The sequence below is a fragment of the Equus asinus genome, chromosome 19 (genome assembly GCF_041296235.1).
Source record: "Equus asinus isolate D_3611 breed Donkey chromosome 19, EquAss-T2T_v2, whole genome shotgun sequence".
Taxonomy (NCBI): Eukaryota; Metazoa; Chordata; class Mammalia; order Perissodactyla; family Equidae; genus Equus; species Equus asinus.
The window spans coordinates 23,227,434-23,249,597 of record NC_091808.1 but is presented as its reverse complement, the minus strand read 5'-3'; the positions used below and the strand labels follow the sequence as shown (position 1 = coordinate 23,249,597).

The window sequence follows — 22,164 nt, the reverse complement described above, 5'->3', positions numbered from 1 at the left end:
TCTGCAGCCAAAGAAAGGTCAATAGAAAAAACATCTTCAGATTTCGTTTAGTTTTCAGAATGTATTAATTCCCTTTTAAAATAAATTAAATGTCATATTTATCAATCATTACTTCCACAGCCCAGAAAAATAATCCAAATTTACCACGAGGTGTCAGAACTTCAGCAGTCATAGAAAAAGGAAATGATTATTACAATGAGAATGGCGATGACTTCAAGGCACATGCATACCCAGGGCTGTGCGTTTCATATCCCCCCCACCCCCACCAAAATTCCACATCCCTTAACTTTAGAGATGTGTGTCTTGGGGGATCAGATATATTACACACACACACTTTTTGCATTGCAGTGGGTGTCTCATCAACTCATGAAAATTATAGCAATCAATTAAAGCTCATTTTCTAATTTTTATATTTTAAGCATAACTATAGGTCTTAATTTAAATGTATAAGGTGTGCACTGCATTTTGTAGAGATGGTAATGACAGATGGTGACTTAGTTTGACATTTTAAAGAAAATCTCCCGCTTCCCCTAGGAGTAAAATCTACTATGAAAATGTTTATGCAGCTTTATCTATAATGGAAATAATCCAAATATTCAATAGCAGGGATTTGGTTAAATAAATTACAATACATCTTGTTGATAGGCTGCTATACAACTGTTGCAAAATATCTACAAGAATATTTAATTATATGGGAAAATATGAGAAGTAAAGTTACATTCAGAGTTTCATTCCTTAGTTATAAAACCTACGTGTGTGTGCTAGAACAGAAAAAAAGACAAGAATGTTAATAGTTGTTATTCTGGGTTATGGATTAACTCAATATTTCCAAGGCCCAAGTAAATGAATAAAATGGAAGGGAGTAAGACAGTAATGCGTGGTGGGACTGTGAAGAACTGAATACATGCCCTTTCAATAACACTCAGTACGTTTTTTTAACACTGTGAAGGCCAAAAAAACTATTTTTCAGTTTATGATCTCTGCATTTGGGGACTATTTTCTTCCTCATGTTTTTGTACTTTGACAATTTGCTACAGTGATTATGTAATACTTTTGAATACTTTTGTAAGCAGAGTTATCTGAAAACTCGAAGGTAGCCACAGTGGTAACATTCAGAAAAAGACCTATATATTTCATCAATGGCAGAATATTTTGGTAATATTATTTTAGCCCCAGGCAAAGGGGTAGTGATTTCAACAAATTTATAGTATTAATAATGAAAATATAAGAGTCTCACAAATTATGAACTAAAGGTAGAAAAGATCAACTCCTTTCTTTAGAGATGTGTAAGGTAAGGTTATCCCAAGGTCATACAGCAGAAGGCCTGAGGTGGCAAGGGGGCTTGTGACACAATGCTGACAGAAGTTTGGCCAGTGCTTTCTAAGGTGCGTTTCTTAAGTGTGGAGGCCACGGAGTCCTGGTATCCAAAGGAAATGCATTTAGAGGATGAAAGATACGCAAAATCTTAGCTGTATGGGCAGTAGAGGCTATCCAGATGGGGGCACTTCACTCACAGATGGGGAGAGAAGTCAGAGGTGAGAAATTAGCCCCATAGCTGGGTCCTGGTTGTTGTTAAGGTTAATACCAGTAGAGTGAAGACAAGAGGACAGCCAGCAGTCAAGCTGGGGCTGGGCACAACAGCCAGGACTATTCAGGACTGAGATGAGCTGTGCTACCAAAAGCTACCTTCTAATGAGCTGCTTTCTTAGACACATCTCTGGTGCATCCTGCTCACAGAGGTGCTGGAAGGTGAGGGTGTGTCTCTGAGGTGCTCAGAGCTGTCACACATCCTTACATCCTGGTGAGAGGGACAGTATTTCCCTACTTTATAACTGTAGACACACGTTAGTATAAAGATGGGAAACACACCCAGGTCCACTGACTTCCCAGCCTGTGCAGGGCCGTGCCCGTGCTTGTCCTTACTCCAGTCTGCAAGCCTGACTGGAGGCTCACTTGACCTTCTTGGAGGAGCCTGCACAGGGCGCCTCCTCAGGGCTGGGTGTTAGTCAGTAACCCTGTAAGCTGCTTTCCCACGTCTCCCACATGGCCATTCGGAGAGAAACTTCCAGGTATCAAAAGGTGCACTCTGTACCTTAGAAAGCTACACAAATAATCAACAATCTCTAATTCATAAGAGAGCAGGCAGGTAAGGAGCCAAACATAATACCTATTGGTCAACTGAAAAAAAAAATTAGAACTGCTCAGTTTTCATTTACTAGGTGCTTCGATGTGCATATCTTTGAAAAGGGTTGACTTACAAAGACATACATTAAGTTCACAATTTGTAGTTCAGTCCATCTTCAAACAAAACACTGGCTTACAGTAATTCAATCAAAGAAGCATTATTTCCTCCCATTTTAACGTGCTCTGGTTAGAGAATATAGCAGACATTTGTGACTATGATGAGGTCCACGAACCATTAGAACACAACTGACTCTGCTCCAACCCGTGGAGGCAACAACAGCTAATGTGTAATGTGGCCCCCGCCCAGCCGCATCTTCTCATCCCCACGGGAAACATCAAACCTCCCAAACAGTCTTCATCTATGCAGAGGTCATTTAATTGCCAAATTCACAAAGCAGACAAAAGAAATCAGGGCAGCTGAAATAAACAGAGAATCTGATCTACAAAAATGTAAGTATCTAACTCTTAGGTAAATCACTAAAACCTTCACACATTGTTTATCGATCCTTCTTTCAGTCATAATTCTAATATACTTCCTATGGTTTCCATTCCTCAGCAAGTCAAAAGAAAAACATTAGATAGGGGAAAGTATTAATGGAAATAAGTAGCTACAAAGTAGCAGCTGTCAAGGGAAACAGGTAAAAAACTACAAAACGCAGGTGGAACCAGATCTAGAAAACAGCCACGTGTAATACTGTGGATATGCTACCGCCCCTCTGATTAACAGAACCACAAAGGAATCACTGTGTGATGAGGAACGCTCTGAATGATGATTCCAAACCAACAAGGTTACATTGCATTCAGAAAAATTTATTTAAGGTAATAAAGTATCTAATATACTTTAGAAATATTTCTATCCAAAATTAATTAAAAAGCATTAGTGTTCAAAAAGATAAGCCTTTGTCAGCTGAAAGATGTCCTCACAAGTCTTGTGAAGTCTTATTCTTTAACAGCGCAGAATAAGTCACTTCTATAGAGGAAGCACAAAGAACTTTAATGATTTATGGTAAACAAAAAGGAAGCTTAGATCTATGACAGAAAAATGAAAATAATTACAAGTTTACCTACACACAAAGTACAAGTTTCAAGAGCTTAACATCAATCAACTGCCGTCAAAACAAATATTTAAAGAAACCAAAAATAAAACTGCTTAACTGTGGGGAAGAAAATAGGACAGGGGGAGAAGGGAATACACGAAGAAATTGAAGGAAGGACGGTAAGCAGCAGCCCCCAGACATGTTTTTACCAACAGAGATTCTGCTGAGAGGCACAGACACAAACCCGCCTAGGGTCGCAACCACCGAGGCAACAGAAAAGTGACTGAAAGTCAGTCATAAATCAAAAGTGACAACCCGAATCCCCGAGAGTCTTCAATTATTTAGTCCAGACATTATCTACCCCTCCGACTTGTCTGGGGCTACGGTGTTCATCACTCTCCATTAGAACAACACGTGGGACACACACACCACTGGCTGGAGAGAGGGAGTTGAGCCAGTTCACCCTTGAAGGTCGGGGTCAGCAGTATATTATCTTGTTCATATGATATATTTCTTGATATGAAAAGTAACATGTTAAAGAAAGAATTAAAGTAAAATTTATTTTGAAATAATGAACAGATCTCAAATTTCCAAATAAATGGATCTTAAAATGTTCACTAACTTCAGACTCTCAGTCTCCTAATGCAGTGGTTATCAGACTGTTTTTGGCCCACGAGGGACCAAACTGGCCGGTCTCACAGTGTCTCCCTTCCCATGGTTTTAACATTATGAGTACATTCAATTTCCAGGAAGACCTATTAAAGAATTCTGCCTCTAAAAAAAGGTCTTAAAATGATCTAACCTATAATCTAGCTCGTTGATTCACAAATGAGAACACTCAGACCAGAGTAACCTCCCAGCCCCGCCTGCTCCTCAGCCTTGACCGTCCTGTAGCATGAGGAATCCCTTGCCATTCCTCCCTCTAGACTTATTGTCAGGGCCTTTCGTGTCATCTGGACACAACCTGTTCTAAATCAAGCAATCCCCAACTTCTGCCTCCAGAGCAATCTAAAATTAAAAAAAACTTTACGAAAGAAGAAATTAAGGCCTTCAAAATAATTATTTTTGCAGTACGTAGCAAGGTCTACCGGAAGAAGACTGCTTCCTAATTTAGCTTATTAACATTTGACAGACAATTTGCTAGTCTAGTGAGACTTTCTACAAAATGTCGATACTAAAATGTGTTAGCAAACATGCTCTAAGTATATATACATATATTGTAGATAAGGTTATAAACTGATAGTTAACAATAAGCAAGTGTATATAATAAAAATATGTACCATGAGCCCCATGTTGGTCTTCACCACCAAAGAACAATAATATTAAGGTTCAAAACATGATTTCCTGATGAATAGACAAGATAAAAATAAGGAATAAAAACGGAGAAACAGACATTCAAGTAAATTATAATAAACTAAATAATCGCAATGTGAGATGAAGACAATTGTAGATAAAAGAATAGTTTAACATCTGTGGTGGCACATTTAGACCAGGTACACTATTTTCATTACAATAAAGCCAGAATAATTATTTGACAATATTTTTTGTTTACTAAAAGATGGGAAGTGTTTTTGCTGGTGGCAAGGGTAGATTTTTTTCATCAAAGAACATTAAAAGGCTGAGACAGTAATGATACCACTTGTATATTTAACCAACAGTTCTGATACCCTCTCATTAATCTTTGATAGCTGATAATTTGAATAGAAAGACATGATGAATCAAAACATATGTCAGTTTTAAAAAGAAAAATCCTTGAAAGCAATCCCAGCATCTAAATGGTAAACACAGAATGATTTCCTAATCTGGCATAAAATTCCTTTCTAAGTTAAGGGGGGAAAAATAAGAATGAGTCTACCTATCTGTAAAAATATGAATGATCAACACAGTGCAATGGCTGGGTTCTCACACTGTGTAAGTTCAATGTGAAATGTTCGTCCGGTGTAGTATTCAGCTGTCAAGAGGGAGCAACTCAAAGGACATCACGCAATCTATAAACCAGCTGGAAGGAGCCATCCAGACTTTGCCCTGCCGAACCTTCTCTGGGCGATGATTAGACAAATCCTCATAGATGATATACTGCGTGCAGAGGCGCTGATCAGAATCGGGTTTGGCATGGTACGCGACTGTATTGATGGTCTGAGTCACGTCACTGTCTGGCTTGGGCTTTCTGCTGAGGATCTGGCCCCCAGCTGCAGTCACAAGCTTAATAAGGTTGTCCTTTGGATGGTGTTTGAAAGTTCCCCCAAAATAGAAGTAGCATCCATCAAACAGCTTTGGCAACTGAAATAACAAGAAAAAGCTTGTTAAAAGCAGACCAAAATATTTGAAAACACTGCATATGAATGAGGGAAATAAAAATAATAATCATAAGCAGTTAAGAAGCTATTTAATGAGGTGCTGGCACAAGTTGTCTTTCAAGTGAACTACTTGGGTCAAGAAAAACACTGATCCAGGGGCTGGTCCGGTGGAGTACTGGTTAAGTTTGCACGCTCTACTTCAGTGGCCTGGGGTTCATGGGTTACAGACCCGGGCATGGGCCTACATACCACTGGTCAAGCCAGGCGGTGGCAGCATCCCACATATAAAATAGAGGAAGACTGGCAACAGATGTTAGCTGAGGGCCAATCTTCCTCAACACAAACAAACAAATAAATAAATAAAAATACTTATGCAAATAAAGGCTTCCTATTTACAATTTTTTCCCTAGAACTGAGTCACCATCTTGGGTCCTTTCCACTCTCCTCAGATTTTAGGTGTGCTTTCTGTGTGTGTGTGCGTGTGCGTGTAGCAAATGAAAACTGTACATCAAGCTTCTTTTATCAGAATATTTATTCACATTTGGTAGGACTTAAAGCCCTAAGAATTCCTAGCGTATCTGACATCTGCTTCAGGGAGACCAAGCTCAACTTAATTAAATTATAAGAGAAACAACTTTTCCATGAACTTTTATCCAGTTTTGCCCATCCCTATTCAGGTCCCTTATATTACCAACCTAAGGTCTCCAGGGCAGCCACGTGGGAGCGTGGCCTCCAGGGTTCTAGAAATGTATTCCTTGAGACACAATGCATTATGAAGCCAGGGTTAGGGATCCAGTTATCTATGAACACACTTCTGTGTGCTTTATTTTAAAAAAAGTTTCACAGTTCCCTTCTATGAAAATTCTTCTTCGTCATTTCCCATCTACCTATATATCAACAGGCTAATGGAGTATTATCCATTAAACCTGCAGTATGTGGCAATAAAGACATATGGTGACTAAATCCGAGCAGCAGCTCTAAGTTTTCTTTCAAGTTACTTCCTGTATCTGGGACTTACCTCAGATTCTGAAAGGTTTATGAGAATGTTCAAGATGCCAAAAATCCATTAACAGTACGAAATTACCTTCTGGATTTTACTGCTCATCGTGACCCCCTCTCAGAATCAAGTGCTTGAAATAAGCACAATTAAAATTTTAATCAGTCACCTGTACTTGTTGAAAGGGCAGGAGTTCTTCCTGATGGTGATAACAATATTAAGTTATAACAAGAACAATGAAAGTAGCATCAAAAGGAAAATACCAGCTGTTCTCTGTTGAGCCTGGCTCTCTGTGGTCCTTCAGGAATTTCATACTTTTCTTCCTGTTCATATTCTTTTCTTTGTAGACATACTTTCACCCCTGGCAGAAAACAAGGATAAAAGCAAAATAAATAGCAAGTGAGCATTATTTCTTTCTCACTGAAATTAAGCAATTAACCTAAGTGATTTTTCTTCTTCATGGTTGTTTTAAGTATTGCTCTGAAACAGAGAAAGAAACCTTACTTATGCCAAAACAAAATGTAACAAAACTGGTTTTCCATACAAAGAAAATCTAAGAAATGTTTCCTTTAGAGGACTGAGCAACGAATAAGATTGAACACTAATTTTAGTTTCCTTCCTGAAAAACCAAAGTCAATACACTATTTCATATACAAGAATAAAAATCTAATTTTTTATTTACAGCAATTACCAAAATTAAGATGAACACAAAGTCCCTGGTTTAGTTCAGCCACGACGATCTGACCTTGAGCGCTGACCATCTGCACTGCTCGTTTTGGTGGCCATATGTTCAACCTCCCGTCAGAAGATGAGGGATCTGACCTTAAGGGAAGTGTGTTGGTCCTCAGCACCTGGCTCAGCTGGCCACACAAGAGGGCTCTACAGAACTTGTTAAAATAAACAATAAGCAGAGCTTGGGTCATGTTTGGGATTTGACAGGTGCATACTGAAGTTGCCAGTCTAGAGATGACGTGGTTGAGTTTTACAGGAAACAGAACATTCTTCTGCTGGCTTGCATAAGTGTGTTCACAATTCCAGATTAAAAAGCAAGAGCAACAGAGAGCCCGGCCTGGCACTGTCTAGAGTCATTCTACTCACTAACTCCTGGTTGGTTAAGCCCTAAGTGGGGCCATTAGCTGACAGCCAGCACTAACTTTCTGGCTAAGCTCTAGAAATGACGTGGCCTCAGGAAAGCCCAAGATCACTCATAGATGGTAGGACACAGTCAGCTTAATCTGGAGGCCACATGTTGAGATACTGCCTGTCACCATCAAGGGAGGGAATTCACGGCACATATATATTTATCTATACCTACCTATCATGCTCTTGTTTTGATGGTATAGAACTAACCTAGATTTGGGATTTGGGGTCAAATGACTTAGCTATCCCAATTACTTGCTTTCGGAAAATTATTTAAACTCTTTGAGTTTCAGCTGCCTTGCCTATGGAAAAAAAAAGAACAAGGAAAATAACAATACCATCTATTTCACAGGGTTGCTGTGGATAAAATGCAAAAATGTTCTGGAAAGCGGATACTATGATAAATTATTTTCATATAAAAACAAACCCTTTACACAATTTGCTATCTGTCTTTAAGATTATTATGCTCAATAACCTCAATTTGATCGTTGAGGGAACTCCAGGAGGGTGGGAACCCTACATCAGTCACGCTTGCATCCTCCAGCACTTAACACACTCTCCCATGGAGCTGGAGCTTAATAGCTGAGGTTACTGCCAAAGTCAGGACAGTAACTCAGGGCTTCTACTCACTGTCTGGTGTTGTTAATATAAAGGAAAAAAGTCTTTATAAAATTCACTAAAGATGTAAATGTTAAAGAATTCTATCTGCACTAATTGAAAAAAAATTACGTAGCACTTACAAGAGTTCAGAGCAACAGTCCAAATTCTTAACTATTTTAAACTAGTTTTGATAAAGTACTTTATCGCTTGCTATCTAATGGCTTGAAACTTCACCAGAAAGATTTTATGGTGCATAAACATGTACTTTCAGTTGAGAATTAGACATATATGCTGGAAATATACTGCTGGAACAGTATTTTGAAAAACTCTTGAAAACTGCAGTGATAAAATTCCATGTAGCTGATCCTTACTTAATTCAACAGTGCAATGACTCCAAAGCAAGACAAGAACCACTGCTGGGCCTGTAATCGGGGCCTGCAAAGTTCACCCCTTCTGACTGAAGGGGACCCAGAACCAACAGTTAATCTGATACAGCTACCAGAACAGTCCCAGGATTTCATCTGATATACAATTAAATTCATTTGTGTACGATAAAAAAAAAGGCCTCTTGAACTATAAAAATTATCAAGAGAGCAGGAACCATCACTGGAAAAGACAAAGAAATTCAAGCCTCTCCAAAAGTTTCTATCTAATGGTCCACTTTAGACTGATCAAGACTTCATTACCATTTTTAAACTTTTGTAACCATGTGCCCACTAGGACCCAGTTCGAACTGACCCCATCTCTTATCAACAGAGTGACTGAGTTGTTTTTCAGAAAATTTGCAGTCACGTAGCTAGAGCATATGCAGAAGAGGGAATCTTGACCTGAAATGACACCGAAACCAAAGATTCTGCCCCCCACAGAACTAAAGGACCAGAATATGACCGGAACTTGAAAGTCAGACTCTCATCAGAGGCGAGGGGTCCGTTGTCTAGGAAGATCCGGTGTAAGCCCCTTCCACACCTCAGCAGAAAAGTTTAAAACCTTACTAGAAACGTATAAAACACTCCAATCAAAACTGGCCTGGCCAGTGCTTCCATGTCCCAGCCTGCTTCCTCACCCTCTTAAATTTCACCCTAAATCCTGGATCAGGGAGACAGATCTGAGAGCTTATGTCTCCTGTCTCCTTGCAAATCGATCTCACAATAAAGCCTTTTCTTTTCTCAAAAGATGATGCTGTAATAATTGGCTTTTCATGCAAAGAAGGTAGGAGAACCTCATCTTTGTGAAGTACCACGTTCTCTCTAAAACCCTAAACTGACATCATAATATTTCATCTCTGTCTACATGAGTTAATCTGCAGAACTGAGAGGAAGAGAGGAGACAGAATTGAAACAAATGGTATCTTTTGAGAAAAAAAGTGTTTGAATCCTATTTATTAGGCATATTCTACTTATTCCAAAGTAATCCAATGGCTAACCTTTTGAAGAAATAAATGTGAGAACAGATCTGATTGTCAGAAAGATATTAAAAAAGAAAATTATTCTTTCACATTTCATATTTAGTTCAAATATGGTAAAAGCAAGAATAACTGTTTTCTTGAATAAAACTATCTAAATGCAAAGTTGATTCTGAAAACAATGTAAGACCAGTATAAATATAAAAAAACTGGCAATCAAATATTCTGGAAGTATTAGTGATTCAGATGTTTTAATGAAGTGGGATTCAAAAATATGAGTAATGTGAGAAATAATGCACAACCAATTTTAGTTCCTATTTCTGGAACCATTAAAAAATATTCTGGAAATATTAAAAAAAATTGAACATCATTCAGAAAATATGAAACATTAAGATGTTGTTTTATTGTTACTTTTCCGGGCACAAATGAACAGAATGTGAATAGAATTTACTTACCAAAAACCATTAAGTATATTATGTTGACTGTGTATAAGTTTATTCTTCTTACTCCTGTAAATCCTCTAAAAACAAACTCTCTTCTCATAAATTTTCATTAGTGGAGAACCACCCTAATTTTATAAATGCTATATTACCAAATATTCATCTTATGAGCAGAACGTATCATTATAATCTGAATGTGTAAACACTAGCCAGTGCTGGAAACCTTAATTTTCCATAATTTAAAATAAAATACTCATAATCACAAGGCTTAACCAAAGCACTCTGGAAGGAATATACTTTTAAAAAAGCAGAAAACCAATGTTAAAATCACACCAATACTGTCTGGTTAAAGAATTTTAGAAAAAAGAGAAAAAATTCTTTAAAGCCCAATTTATTCCATTCTATTTTCTTTCTACCCGTCTCCCTTTAAATGACCAACAACACAATGATTGGTTCTAAGGAAAGGTAACACAAGCGTTTGCTCTGAAAGGCACATCAAGCCTTCTTGTGCTTAGGAACACTAGACAGCACTTCGGTTCTATATTGAGGGGCCATTTTAAACAGTGAATGCACAAAAATGCAAAAAACGTGGCGCTAAGAGACAGAGGAAAGGACACTTGTTTACAGTGTGAGAGCTGAGACAGGAGGCCGAGCATCAGTGTCTGACTTCAGCTGGGAACAAGCTCATTGGGCGACTCAAGTGTTTCGCTGCTGTGTGCGTGTCTACAAAGGCACCGTGAGTACTGATCTGTGGAGTACAAAACATTTTAGCGAGTAGGCAAATTCGCAAATACAGAATCCAGGAACAACGAGGACTGGCTGTATATTATTTCCATTTCAGGGAACTGAAATGCAAAGAAATTAAGTTGCTTACAGACACTCAGCTATTAAGTGGCAAAATGGGAATCTGAACCCAAGTCTGCTTAGTTTTCTAAAGCCTGTGCATTTTACACTAAAATATACCTTTCTGGTATACAAGATACACCTTGGGGTCGAAAAGGCATGATGTGAATATTACAAATGCTTTAGAGCTGCTTCAGTTGAGATGTTCCAAGATGCTGCCAGATAAGTAAAAGTCAAGGTTTTAACAACTGAATAGTCCATCTCTCCAAAAGCAGTGCTTTGTCAAGAGACCAGAATTTTTCTTAACTTGGGACTCTGAATGCCTACTCACATTCCACCTTGGAATAGCTATCATCCCCAGCACGGGATTCTGACTTTGCGAGTCTTGCCTGTGCCTTGGTGTCACTTTTCCCCAGTATTCTTAATATGAGAAGTATATTTAGCCAAGTTTGCTATGCTGAATTTCTGAACCCCATTCTTCTCACTAACTTATCATAAATATAATGGTTCCACAAAAATTGTTGGGCTTTTGCAAATTATATTTTTAAAATATTGTAATTTTTAATAATTGCTCACTGAATAAAAAACAGTATTTCTAATATGAAAATATGAGCTTTATTGTATACTGAAAATGAGTCTCAAAATAAAATTTTTGAGTAGGTCAAAATATCATACCAGAAACACTGCCAGTGAGCTCACATTGCGCCATACACTGTTCCCACATTAAACACCAACCTAAAAAAAGGTAGCAAACTAACTAAATCACTGACTTACCTCAAACTCATTACTTCAGACGTAAAGTAGTATTTTTACTTTCTCTTTAATCACTTAAGCATGTAGTTCCCTTCCTAAATTTCCTAATGATATTTACAGAGCGTTCCTAACAGTATCTGTAGATGAGTGAATATGGCAGCACTTACGGCCACGGACTGGACTGAACACTAACCACTCCTCCGATACCTGCCGTAACAAGTGACTGGCTAACGTCTAACCACAGAAATAAACCAATGAGCTGTGCCTATGCTGGCTGCTTCGCCATTTTATGGGTTTATTTGGTTGATTATTTAAAACGTCAAAAAAAAAAAGCATATTAAAATGGTATCCATTAATCCTGACAACGTGCTGGTCTTAGTCAGGAGAATGTAGCCTTAACAGATACTCAAATGAGATAAGCAGGGCATCGGGAGCAACGAGATGGCAGACACCAGAAGGCAACAAGGCGCTTCCATGGGAAGAGGCCAGTGCTTTTATAGTGCAAGTACACCTCAAGTCACAAAAATTCCAGCCCTACAGCAGTCGTTCAGTAAATTTCTGTAAAATAGGTAGAAAAAATCAGTGCTCTAATTACAATTAATGAGCTGAATAAAGAACACATTCCTGATAGTCTCTTGTTCCAGTAACAATTTGCCAACTCCCTATGTCACCTAACACCAACTAAAACAGAATGAAAATATAGCTATTTTTCCCCCTAAAAACTGAAGAACAGTTTCCAGGTCTATAACAACATGCTTGAATGGTGACAAAGTGTTCTACTAGAGTGGCTCTCATAGCATAGAAAACTGAGAATTTTTTGAAAGCTGGGAGTGACATCTAGTCCACGGGTTGTAACTCGAATGCCTACAAGGGCCAAGCAGACCACACGAACACGTGGGGAACCTGGGGTTAAGTAGTAGGAAGTCGTGGAGACTGTGACAAATAGGAAAATGCACATAACACCCAAAGACACAAAAATTAAATGGTTATGCTGGACTAAACCACATAAATTGTATCTGCTTTGGCCTTTACGCTGCCAGTTTTAAACTGATGCTTTGTCTAATCATCCTCTTCATTGCATAGACAAGGAAACTTAAGTCCTAAGAAATTTAAGCAGCTTTCTCAGTGACACAACTGAGATGAGAACTCAGACATCCTCCATCCTACATCAGTTGTTTTTAAATCTTTATTCTTATAGTTGTAAAAAATAAAGCATCTAAGAAAATGGCAGCCATTCTCTACTACTCAGATTTAATAAATTATACCTTACAATAAATCACATGACCACTTAATAGACTACTAAATAGGAGGATTCTGCCTTTTAAGAGATTAGCCAAAAGCTATACCAAATGGCAAAAACTGCTGGCTACCTTGGAGGTGTGGGAACAAGAACATATCTGGCTTTGTCTTCAGTGGATCAATGAGTTTATTCAATCTGACTGATGCCAAAATTACCACTCTCTAATTTGCACCCTGAGAGTTTCAGACTGAAGGGGAGCTCTTAGTAGACATTTACAATAATTACAAATGTGTATCAACTTCCTAGTGAACCTCTTTTGGAATAAACTAACTGAACTGCTTTACCAAACAAGTAAAGAAACAAGAATGAAATACTTTATAAACTTTCAGCAATTTAAATATCACTAATGAAATGGAAGAATCTACCAGCCAAAACATTACCTAATTAACAAGCCTAAATGAGATGATATTTTAAGGTTTGATTTACTCAATAAAAGTTAAGCAAACAGCAGCAAGAATTCTTAAACCTATTTTCCATGTTAAACAAAATATCAGAAATTTCACACCATTCCTCAACATAAACTCATCTAAAGTATAATATATACTGTAATCCTTAATCTCTGGATATACATCAAGATTTTAAAATAGGCCATTTTCTACCAATTTAAAGATACTGCTTAAAATTTAACCAAAATATATTTTATACTTGTAATACATACTTAATAGAATCCATATTATTCCATCATCTGCCACTAAAATATATTAACAGAAAGATGGAGTCTTATCCTCTCTTCTGAAGAAATAAGTATATTCGAGACCATTTCTTAGCTTTCTCAGTGAATAATTTCCAAACTGAAATGACTTTACACGAATAAGCTGTTATTTATATAAACATAGGTGATTTCTGCATCTGCCAGAATGACACATATTTCAAAATGTGTCAAGACACCATCCTTATAAAATGTATGCTTTATTTCATCTTTTGTACTTCTCACATGTTCCATTATATTTTAAGATTTTGACTGAAGCTATCATTTTGCAAAAATATAGGAATGAATTACCTGTTTCATTAAAACTAAGAGATTCTTTTAGCCCACATGTATTCTGATCATGCCTACCATCTCAGGTAAGCTGTCCTTTTGCCATGATCTTATTATTTTTTATGTACATAGGTAAGCAGCACAATTCCCAAAGTACTGCTTAACTCAAAGTCATCAACTCCAAGTCATTAAGGCAGCTCTGGCTACCCACGCAAAGCCGGGAATATCTGTATGCTAATGCAGCTATGACTTCTGGGCTATAACGATTTTTTGCAAAGAAGCTTGTACTATACAGAAAGGAATCCTTTTATTCTAAATCTCTAGTAACCACTCTCACCTTCTACCTCATAAAAGCACAGACATCAATGGATGTACATTTTCATTTTAGCAGCATGAACCACTGATGACGTTCATGGATCTCTATTAAGCTTAGTCACTTTTCCTAGTTTTAGAAAGGGAAGGAGTAGAAGAAAAGGAGTTCCTGAATCTACAGCTACACAGAAATGATTAGAGACTCCAGTGAAGACAGAATAAAGCTTTAAAATGGAGATCTGTTAAATTTCCAGAGGGGGAAATTACCCCTCCATTGAAGGCCACAGAATTTGCTCACTCTCTTCAAAAGCTAGAGCAGTAAATAAATCCATATTTTCAAGAACTGTTATTCTTCTGGAGCAACTGGCTATTCGTAGCTGAAATAGCACTGAAAATCAGAATTAAATATCACTCTGCCAACACCAAATGACCTAAAAAAAATAAAATACAGAATCAAACGTAACTCTATGTCAAAACTAAAAGTCCTAACAAATATGTTATTAGATCCAAACTAGGCACTTACATCACTCAAGATAACAGCATATTAGTAAAATAAACTTTGAAAAATTTCCCTTCTGAATCTATTAAAAATGAACACCCAGGATATAAAAACAAAAGAAATTATTTTTTAAGTGCTTTGATATTAAGCTTTTTAGTTAAATAGGCTATGATATCACCAACCTTTAGAAAAAAGGAAGTCACAAGAGGAAACCTACGAAGACAAAAATGGAAAACCACCACTCATACTCTTGTTGCAATTTTTGAAAAACTGGGTGGCACGTAAAAGAAATACTAAGCCCAGTATTATGAAATTCTACAGTAAAGAGTGAAAGGACAAAGAGGTGAAGGCTGGAAATGTAAAGTAACTGCTGAGTGCTCTGCTCACACCGTCAGGAACATCTAGATTTGAGACATCACAGATCATTAGATTTTGTAATTCCATACAAATACCATTTAACATCTGGTTATTTGGGATATTTTTTAGGCCAATATTCTAATTACAAGCATGTTTATCTATCAAAACATGGTTCCTCATAGGATAGTACGCTGAACTTATTTTACTTAATGCAAGCAGATCAAATTCTACCGCAAAGTATGTTACTGTATCATAAAATTTTCTTAAGCAAAATTTGGGTATTAATTCTAAAACCTTGTATTATGAATAATAATATCAAAATAATCCTTCTCTTTATAGACATGGGTTAAAGACCAAACTCAAGCCTAACGTCCAAAAAGTTTTCTAACAATTTAAATACTGGTGTTTTTTAGTCATATTTTTAAAGCTGAAATATTTATGTAACAATTTCCACTTTGATTAGGCCAATCACTATATTAAAATATATCTGTGAGGTCTGAAGAACAGGTATAAAAGATATGGTGTATCAGATCAAGAAATGTACACACATAGGTTCTAATTTTCCTGTTTGAGACTGAAGCCCTTACCTATCCAATTAATCTTTGAAAAACACTAAAAAGTAGATATACTTTCTAACTCTGTTGTTAGCATTTTTGAGAAGCTGAATTTCTTCCGGGAGAAGTTGAATTTCATTTAACGGACACACACTGCTTTTAAGACTGTTCTAAACAAAGAGGTCATACCTACCAATAATCTACCACTATTGTTTTTAATTGTGGTAAAACTAGTATACAACACTACATATATTTCAGGTGTACGCTGTAATCGCTATTTGTACACATTCACAGTGATCACTCTAAGCCCAGTTATCACCCTTCACCATAAAACTGATCCTGACCACTATTTTCTTTTGGTTGTTTCTTTGTCTGTATGCATTCACACATTTATATATTGTTGAAAGCAAAGATATAATTGTTTTGCGTTTTTAAAAAATTTAAACAATCCTGTTTTTTCATAATACTTTAGTCTTCTATAAAATGTGAATTTTTTCAGAGAATATCTTTAAGCATTCCAGAATTTTCTTAATTCTCTCATATTTAAGTTACTCTTCCTACTTCTTGCTATTAGAAATAACAATGCCAATAGTTTTCGTCTTTCATCTATATTACTTGCTCAGGGTAAATTCTCAGAAGCGGGACTACCAGACAGAAGGAGGCTAATTTTTTTTTATTCTTAGAGAAAGTTTGGTAGGGCCAGACCCATGGTGTAGTGGTTAAGTCTGCTGCACTCCACTTCGGTGGTCTAGGTTCTCAGGTTTGGATCCACGTGCGGACCTACACCACTTGTCAAGCCATGCAGTGGTGACAACCCACACACAAAATAGAAGACTGGCACAGATGTTAGCTCAGAGCTAACCTTTCTTGAGCAAAAAAAAAAAGGAACACTCACAGTGGATGTTAGCTCAGAGTGAATCTTTCTCACAAAAAAAAAAAGAAAGAGAATCTTTGGTAAAGGATTTCTGTAAGCGTGAAATTGCCTAAACAATCTTAGTTGACAGAAATCCTTTAATATATTTTTGATAATTACAAAAGTTTAAATAGAATAAAAATTACAGTTTATTTTTAAAATTCCACAACACTCTCAGTATCCATTTGAAGAAACAAATTTTAATAGAAAAGTGTTTGTTAATCTGATTATGAAGTTATGTATGAAACGATGATGTAATAATTGTCTTTCAGGTTCCATCCTCCTCATCGAAAACAAGAACAAAAGAACACCCTGTTTGGCCCTTTCTCACCCCACGAACCAAGTCCATTCTCAAATGCTGGCATGTTCCTGCAGCAACGCCCTCAGGTACGGAGGACTTTCAAAAGTTTCACGGCAGCAATTTGACTTTAACTTAGACGAGAGAGGGGAAGAGGGAGAGGTTATCAAAGAACAGATGACAGCCATCTGCTCTCCCTTTCACCACGAGATGAGAAATGAGGGCACAGAATTAAATCTTTTGAAAAAGGTCAGGCTAACGAAAATTTTGAAAGCAGTGTACTAAAAGAACAGGTCAGCAGGGGCCAGCCCAGTGGCACAGTGGTTAAGTTCGCACACTACACTTCAGTGGCCCAGGGTTCATGGGTTCGGACCTCAGGCATGAACCTACACACCACTCATCAAGACATGCTGTGGCAGTGTGCCACATATAAAATAGAGGAAGACTGGAACAGATGTTAGCTCAGCGACAATCCTCCTCAAGCAGAAAGAGGAAGACTGGCACAAATGTTAGCTCAGGGCCAATCTTCCTCACCAAGAAAACAAAATACAAAAAAAACAGGTCAACAAAAGATATTTTATCTTTCTGAGGGCCAGTTTACATCTTCAGGATGCAGTTCCACCTCATTCACACTCTCTCTAAGAGATGAATCAAATGACCTACTTGTACATCTTCTATCTTTCATTCTGGATTCAGAGTCCAGAGTCCTCACCATCACACCACAGAGCTGCCTACTCTTTCATTCTAATCACCTCTTTAATTACCAAATTCACCCTGTACAGGGGGAATCAGCAGCAAAACTAGGACTAAAGCAGAATCTCAGCCAGAAAATTAATCCTGAAGAAGGAACTTTTTCTGTCTATTTCTCTCATTTCTGTAAAATAAAGACAAACACCATTCTGTAAGAGATCTGTTAAATAAATATGATGAGATCGAATGGTTGGTACAACAGAATAATTACAGCCTGTTCTCAGAATGTTCATGCTACGTTCATTAACTGTGACATTGTGAGATACTCTACCTAAATAATGTAGGAAAATAAGATATATCAATTAATTAAGACAAAACACGTTTAAACAGAAAACTTCCAATAGTCAAATTTAGATCCAATGGATCCAAATTGTTTTGTATAGTTCTTTTTCTAATTTGTTTAAATTTGTTTAATTTGTTAAATGAGTCAATTATCTACAGAGAAAGCTTAGATAAAATTTCCTCTTGAATTTACTTGGTTACTAGAAAATACCATAAGAAATCAATATTAAAGTCTCTATATAGCTAAGCCAGTAAAGGTTTTGTCTACCAGCAAGCTAATGGATATCCTCAAATATAAGATCTACTTTTAGAAAGTCATCAATCTTTACAATTAATTTTGAAAGCTTTGGTCCACTTCATCATTCTTTAATATAGATGGTTTTCAACTAGTTTTGAAAAGCTCTGAACATTTTTTTAAATCAAACTGAGCTGCCTGACGCTAAGAACAATATAGAAACTGTGAGAAATATATATTAGAAAAGAAGGTATTTGAGGGTTCTTGCTTTCTTTTTATAAACTCAGTAACTACTTAAATTGTCTCAAACCCTGAATCTATTTCTCTTTAGACTTTGTATTAGAAAATATGGGGATATAAACTTCAATAAGAGATTCCATCCATCCTTTATCCTAGAAGAACCACTGATATGAGAGTACTTTATTCACGGCTGTGAGAATCACCAATAGCACACTATGAAGTCAGCTCAAGCCCATCAGTGATTCTATAAAAATGACACGGCCAAGCCATTAAAGTGACAAAACTTCCATTTCTCAAAGACGGCGATTTTATGGAAACAAATCATGTAGTCTGACATGCAACCACATGCAAGTTCAGCATATTCACAAGAACCAGACTTAACGTTAAGTGGTAAACGCCTTAACATTCAAAACTTCACACGGCTTCTTTATTACTGAGACCTTATTATTATGAAAATCAGCTCCTTCCTAGAACCACTGGCAAGGTTTCTGGCACAAGTTCAGCACAAAAGCATCTACAATCACGGAACCATTTTTAAATCAATTTTTTAAACAGTGAGGCCCAGTAAAAGTTGCCACAGATTTGAAAGGAAAAAGAAGGTTCAAAAATAAGAGTGAGACATAAAGAGAAACTTTTTTTGCTACATAAATGGCCAATCGGTCCAATTGCTTACACATCTCTTAAACTGGTCATGACTGGCAGAGACTAATAACAGACACTGATGACAACAGATGGCATGGCATCACCAGTCATAGCCACTTAGCTGGATCAGACCACACCGTGGAGACCAACGTCACAAGAAAAGTGGTAGCTGCATTTAAAAAAGACATGAATATCAATTGCTAAAAGGAAGCTGTTCTACAAACCAAACTAATTTCAAACTACAGGTCAAATTAATAATACAATTAAGGTCTTGATAAATCAAGCATTTCTACCATAAAACCTTCAAAGCACAAAGCCATAACAGTTTTTTAAAACTAATCCTAATCCATCATTTGCTTCTTAAAAACAAAGTTTCATTAAAAATACTATTCTTTTTTCTTTAACTTTTTAATAGGAAATAATTATAGATTCACAGGAGGTTGCACAGAAACGTACAGGGAAGTCCCATGCATCCTTGCTCCGGTGTACAGGGCTAACACCTTACACAACTACAGCACAATATCAAAACCAAGAATTTGACACTGATACAATCGACAGAGCTTATTCAGAGGTCACCAGTTACACACGCATTCGTGTGTGAGTGTGTGTTCAGATCTATAAAATTCAATCATACGTGTAGCACTGTGTAATCAAGATAGTCAACTGTATCCTCAAAGACATCCCAGGGAACCCCACTGCAGCCACTATTCTTTGCTAAGCAACTAGTTAACAGAAAAGGTCATTCCACTGTCCTATGTTAACCATCGTATCAAAAGTAGATACTTTAGTTACTGAGAAGTAGAAAATAACCCTGTATGAGCTTTCTTTATTTTATTTTAAGTCCGAGGTGAATCTAAGGTTAAGAAAAGCAAATAAGTGGGACCTTGGAGGACGAAAGGCAGCTCTGAAGGTGGTGGGGGTTGACAACCAACAGGAAGAGGGTGATGGGACACATTTCCAGGGGAGGCTTCGATGACAGCTGGAGTAACTGCCCTAAACCAGGTGATGCGAGGCAGTCTAAATTTCCTAACAGCTTCCTAAAATATACTAGATTAGCAAAGAAAGCCAAAGGGTGTTATACAGGTAAGTTTCCGACATCAGAAAGGGAAAGCAATAAACTATTTTTGTTTCATAGTCGCATTAAGTTAAACATCTCATTTAATAGTAATATGGATTGCTAAAGCTTAAAAGTCTACTATGTAATCCATTTACTCTATTAAAATAGTTTATTATAGAAAAAAGATTTTTTAAATTTATTTTTAAATTTTATTTTGTTAATTGCAGTAACACTGGATTATAACATTATATAGCTTTCAGATGTACATCGTAATATATTTTGAATTCTGTGTACATTACATCATGTTCACCACCCAAAAACTAACTATAGTTCAACCCCTCACATGTGAGCCTAATCACCCCTTTTGCCCTCCCTGTCCTTCCCCTATGGTAACCCCCAACTCAATCTCCATAGCTACGTGTGTTTGTCGCTGCTTTTATCTTCTACTTATGAGTGAGATCATATGGTATTTGACTTTCTCCCTCTGACTTATTTCACTTCGCATCATACCCTCAAGGACCACCCATGTTGTCACAAACGGCCAGATTTCACCAAGAAAAAAAGATTTTAAAACCAGAACATACTGTGGACATCTACTAAGAACATCGAAATGATACCATTAATATGAGAAGCTTTTTCAAAATGCAGTGACTAACCAGAGGTAAGAAAATTAGCGTAACTTCCTTAAAAGTTATTGGCAGTAGTACGCTCTGAAAAATGAAATTATTCTACTTAATTCATTTTGTAATTCTCTCAATCCAACACTTACATTCAAATTTGAGGATCCAGCATCCATTGAGAATCCCAAGCATGTATTTCAGGGTACTTTGAATCGTATCACCAGGAACAATGACGTGAGTTACTAGAATACAAAGAAGTAAGAGAAATAGAGATAGAAACCAAAATAGTTTTTTAACTAGTCTGCTTTTCATAATCAGTTAGTCTACATTTTACAAACTTATACAAATTTTCTTCTAAGGCAACAATATTTATACTTAGGTATAAGACTTCTTTTATTTAGTATCATTCTCAACCTGGCCACCAACATAAAAAATCAGATCACAAACTACGTATCTTAAAGCCATAGTTGCAAACACAAATTTTTCTTTTATTTTCAAATTATAACTAAGGAATTAAAGCACTACATTGCATTATAATTTATTTGTCATTAGCAAGCTCACAAAATTGCTCTTCTGACACATTGTTCTGTCTTAAAATATGCGCAAAGCTTTAAACTTTACATTTCCTAACTAAATTAAACCTCTAAGTAGTTTATAACTGTAAAAACCTTTTAGATTTATTACAATATACAGTCGTATCCCAATGGTTACAACATATAAATTATCAAAGGGATTATCTATTTAAAAAATTTTTCTATCGAAAATAAATTAAAAAAACCTCACCTGTACTGTCAAACTCAGTACATTTTTTAGCCTTAAGAACTGCTGCAAGTTCACTGAGCATTTTCTGCTGTTCTGAAGAAAGCCCACTGCCTATAAGCACACGAGGTCCACCCCTGTGCTGACCTGTGCTCATCTGTTAATGAAAACGGAGATGCCACAGTTAAAAACATTGAAAGACTAGAGAAAACATTATTTAAATGACTTTCACTTGATGTAAGCTTGAATTTCTTTCCTTAGCTTACTCTATCTAGCAATTCCCAATAATTTCCACTGAACTGTCACTCTGAAGCTTAAAGCTCAATGCATTTGAATAACTATTTTTCTATTTCTTTATCTTCCCCCCATAAAATGCTACTTGTGATGGCTCTCCATACCCAGGGCATCTTGTTTCTTGATTCTAAATTCAGTCTTTCCAGGGTTTTACAACTTCACTCTGTCACCAGTAAGCCTTTTTTTTTTAAGTAACCCAAACCACTCACTTAAAATTATCAATTTCCTTTCTCCCCTCCACTCACTTATTCCAATACAGTTAAACTCAACTTGGTCTGTTTGGTTTAAACTGAGACTGTCTGAAAAATGAAAGAATACTCGAACAGCACTGATCTCAAAGATAGAAAACACATTTTTAACATAGAAAGTTACCTCTCAAA

At 36.7% G+C, this 22,164-nt stretch overlaps 1 protein-coding gene across 2 annotated transcripts in view; it reads right to left on the bottom strand.

The window, feature by feature from the left end:
- Positions 1-2,975: 2,975 nt before the first annotated feature.
- The window catches only part of BARD1 (BRCA1 associated RING domain 1), a 79,477-nt gene continuing 60,288 nt past the window's right edge, over positions 2,976-22,164 (bottom strand). For both annotated transcript variants that reach the window (XM_014843589.3, XM_070489781.1), the window contains exons 8-11: positions 21,515-21,647; positions 20,881-20,973; positions 6,779-6,876; positions 2,976-5,501 (exon numbers count right to left, since the gene is read on the bottom strand). In XM_014843589.3, the coding sequence (XP_014699075.3) occupies positions 5,169-5,501; positions 6,779-6,876; positions 20,881-20,973; positions 21,515-21,647 (657 nt within the window). In that variant the 3' untranslated portion in view covers positions 2,976-5,168. The remainder of the gene's footprint in view (positions 5,502-6,778; positions 6,877-20,880; positions 20,974-21,514; positions 21,648-22,164) is intronic.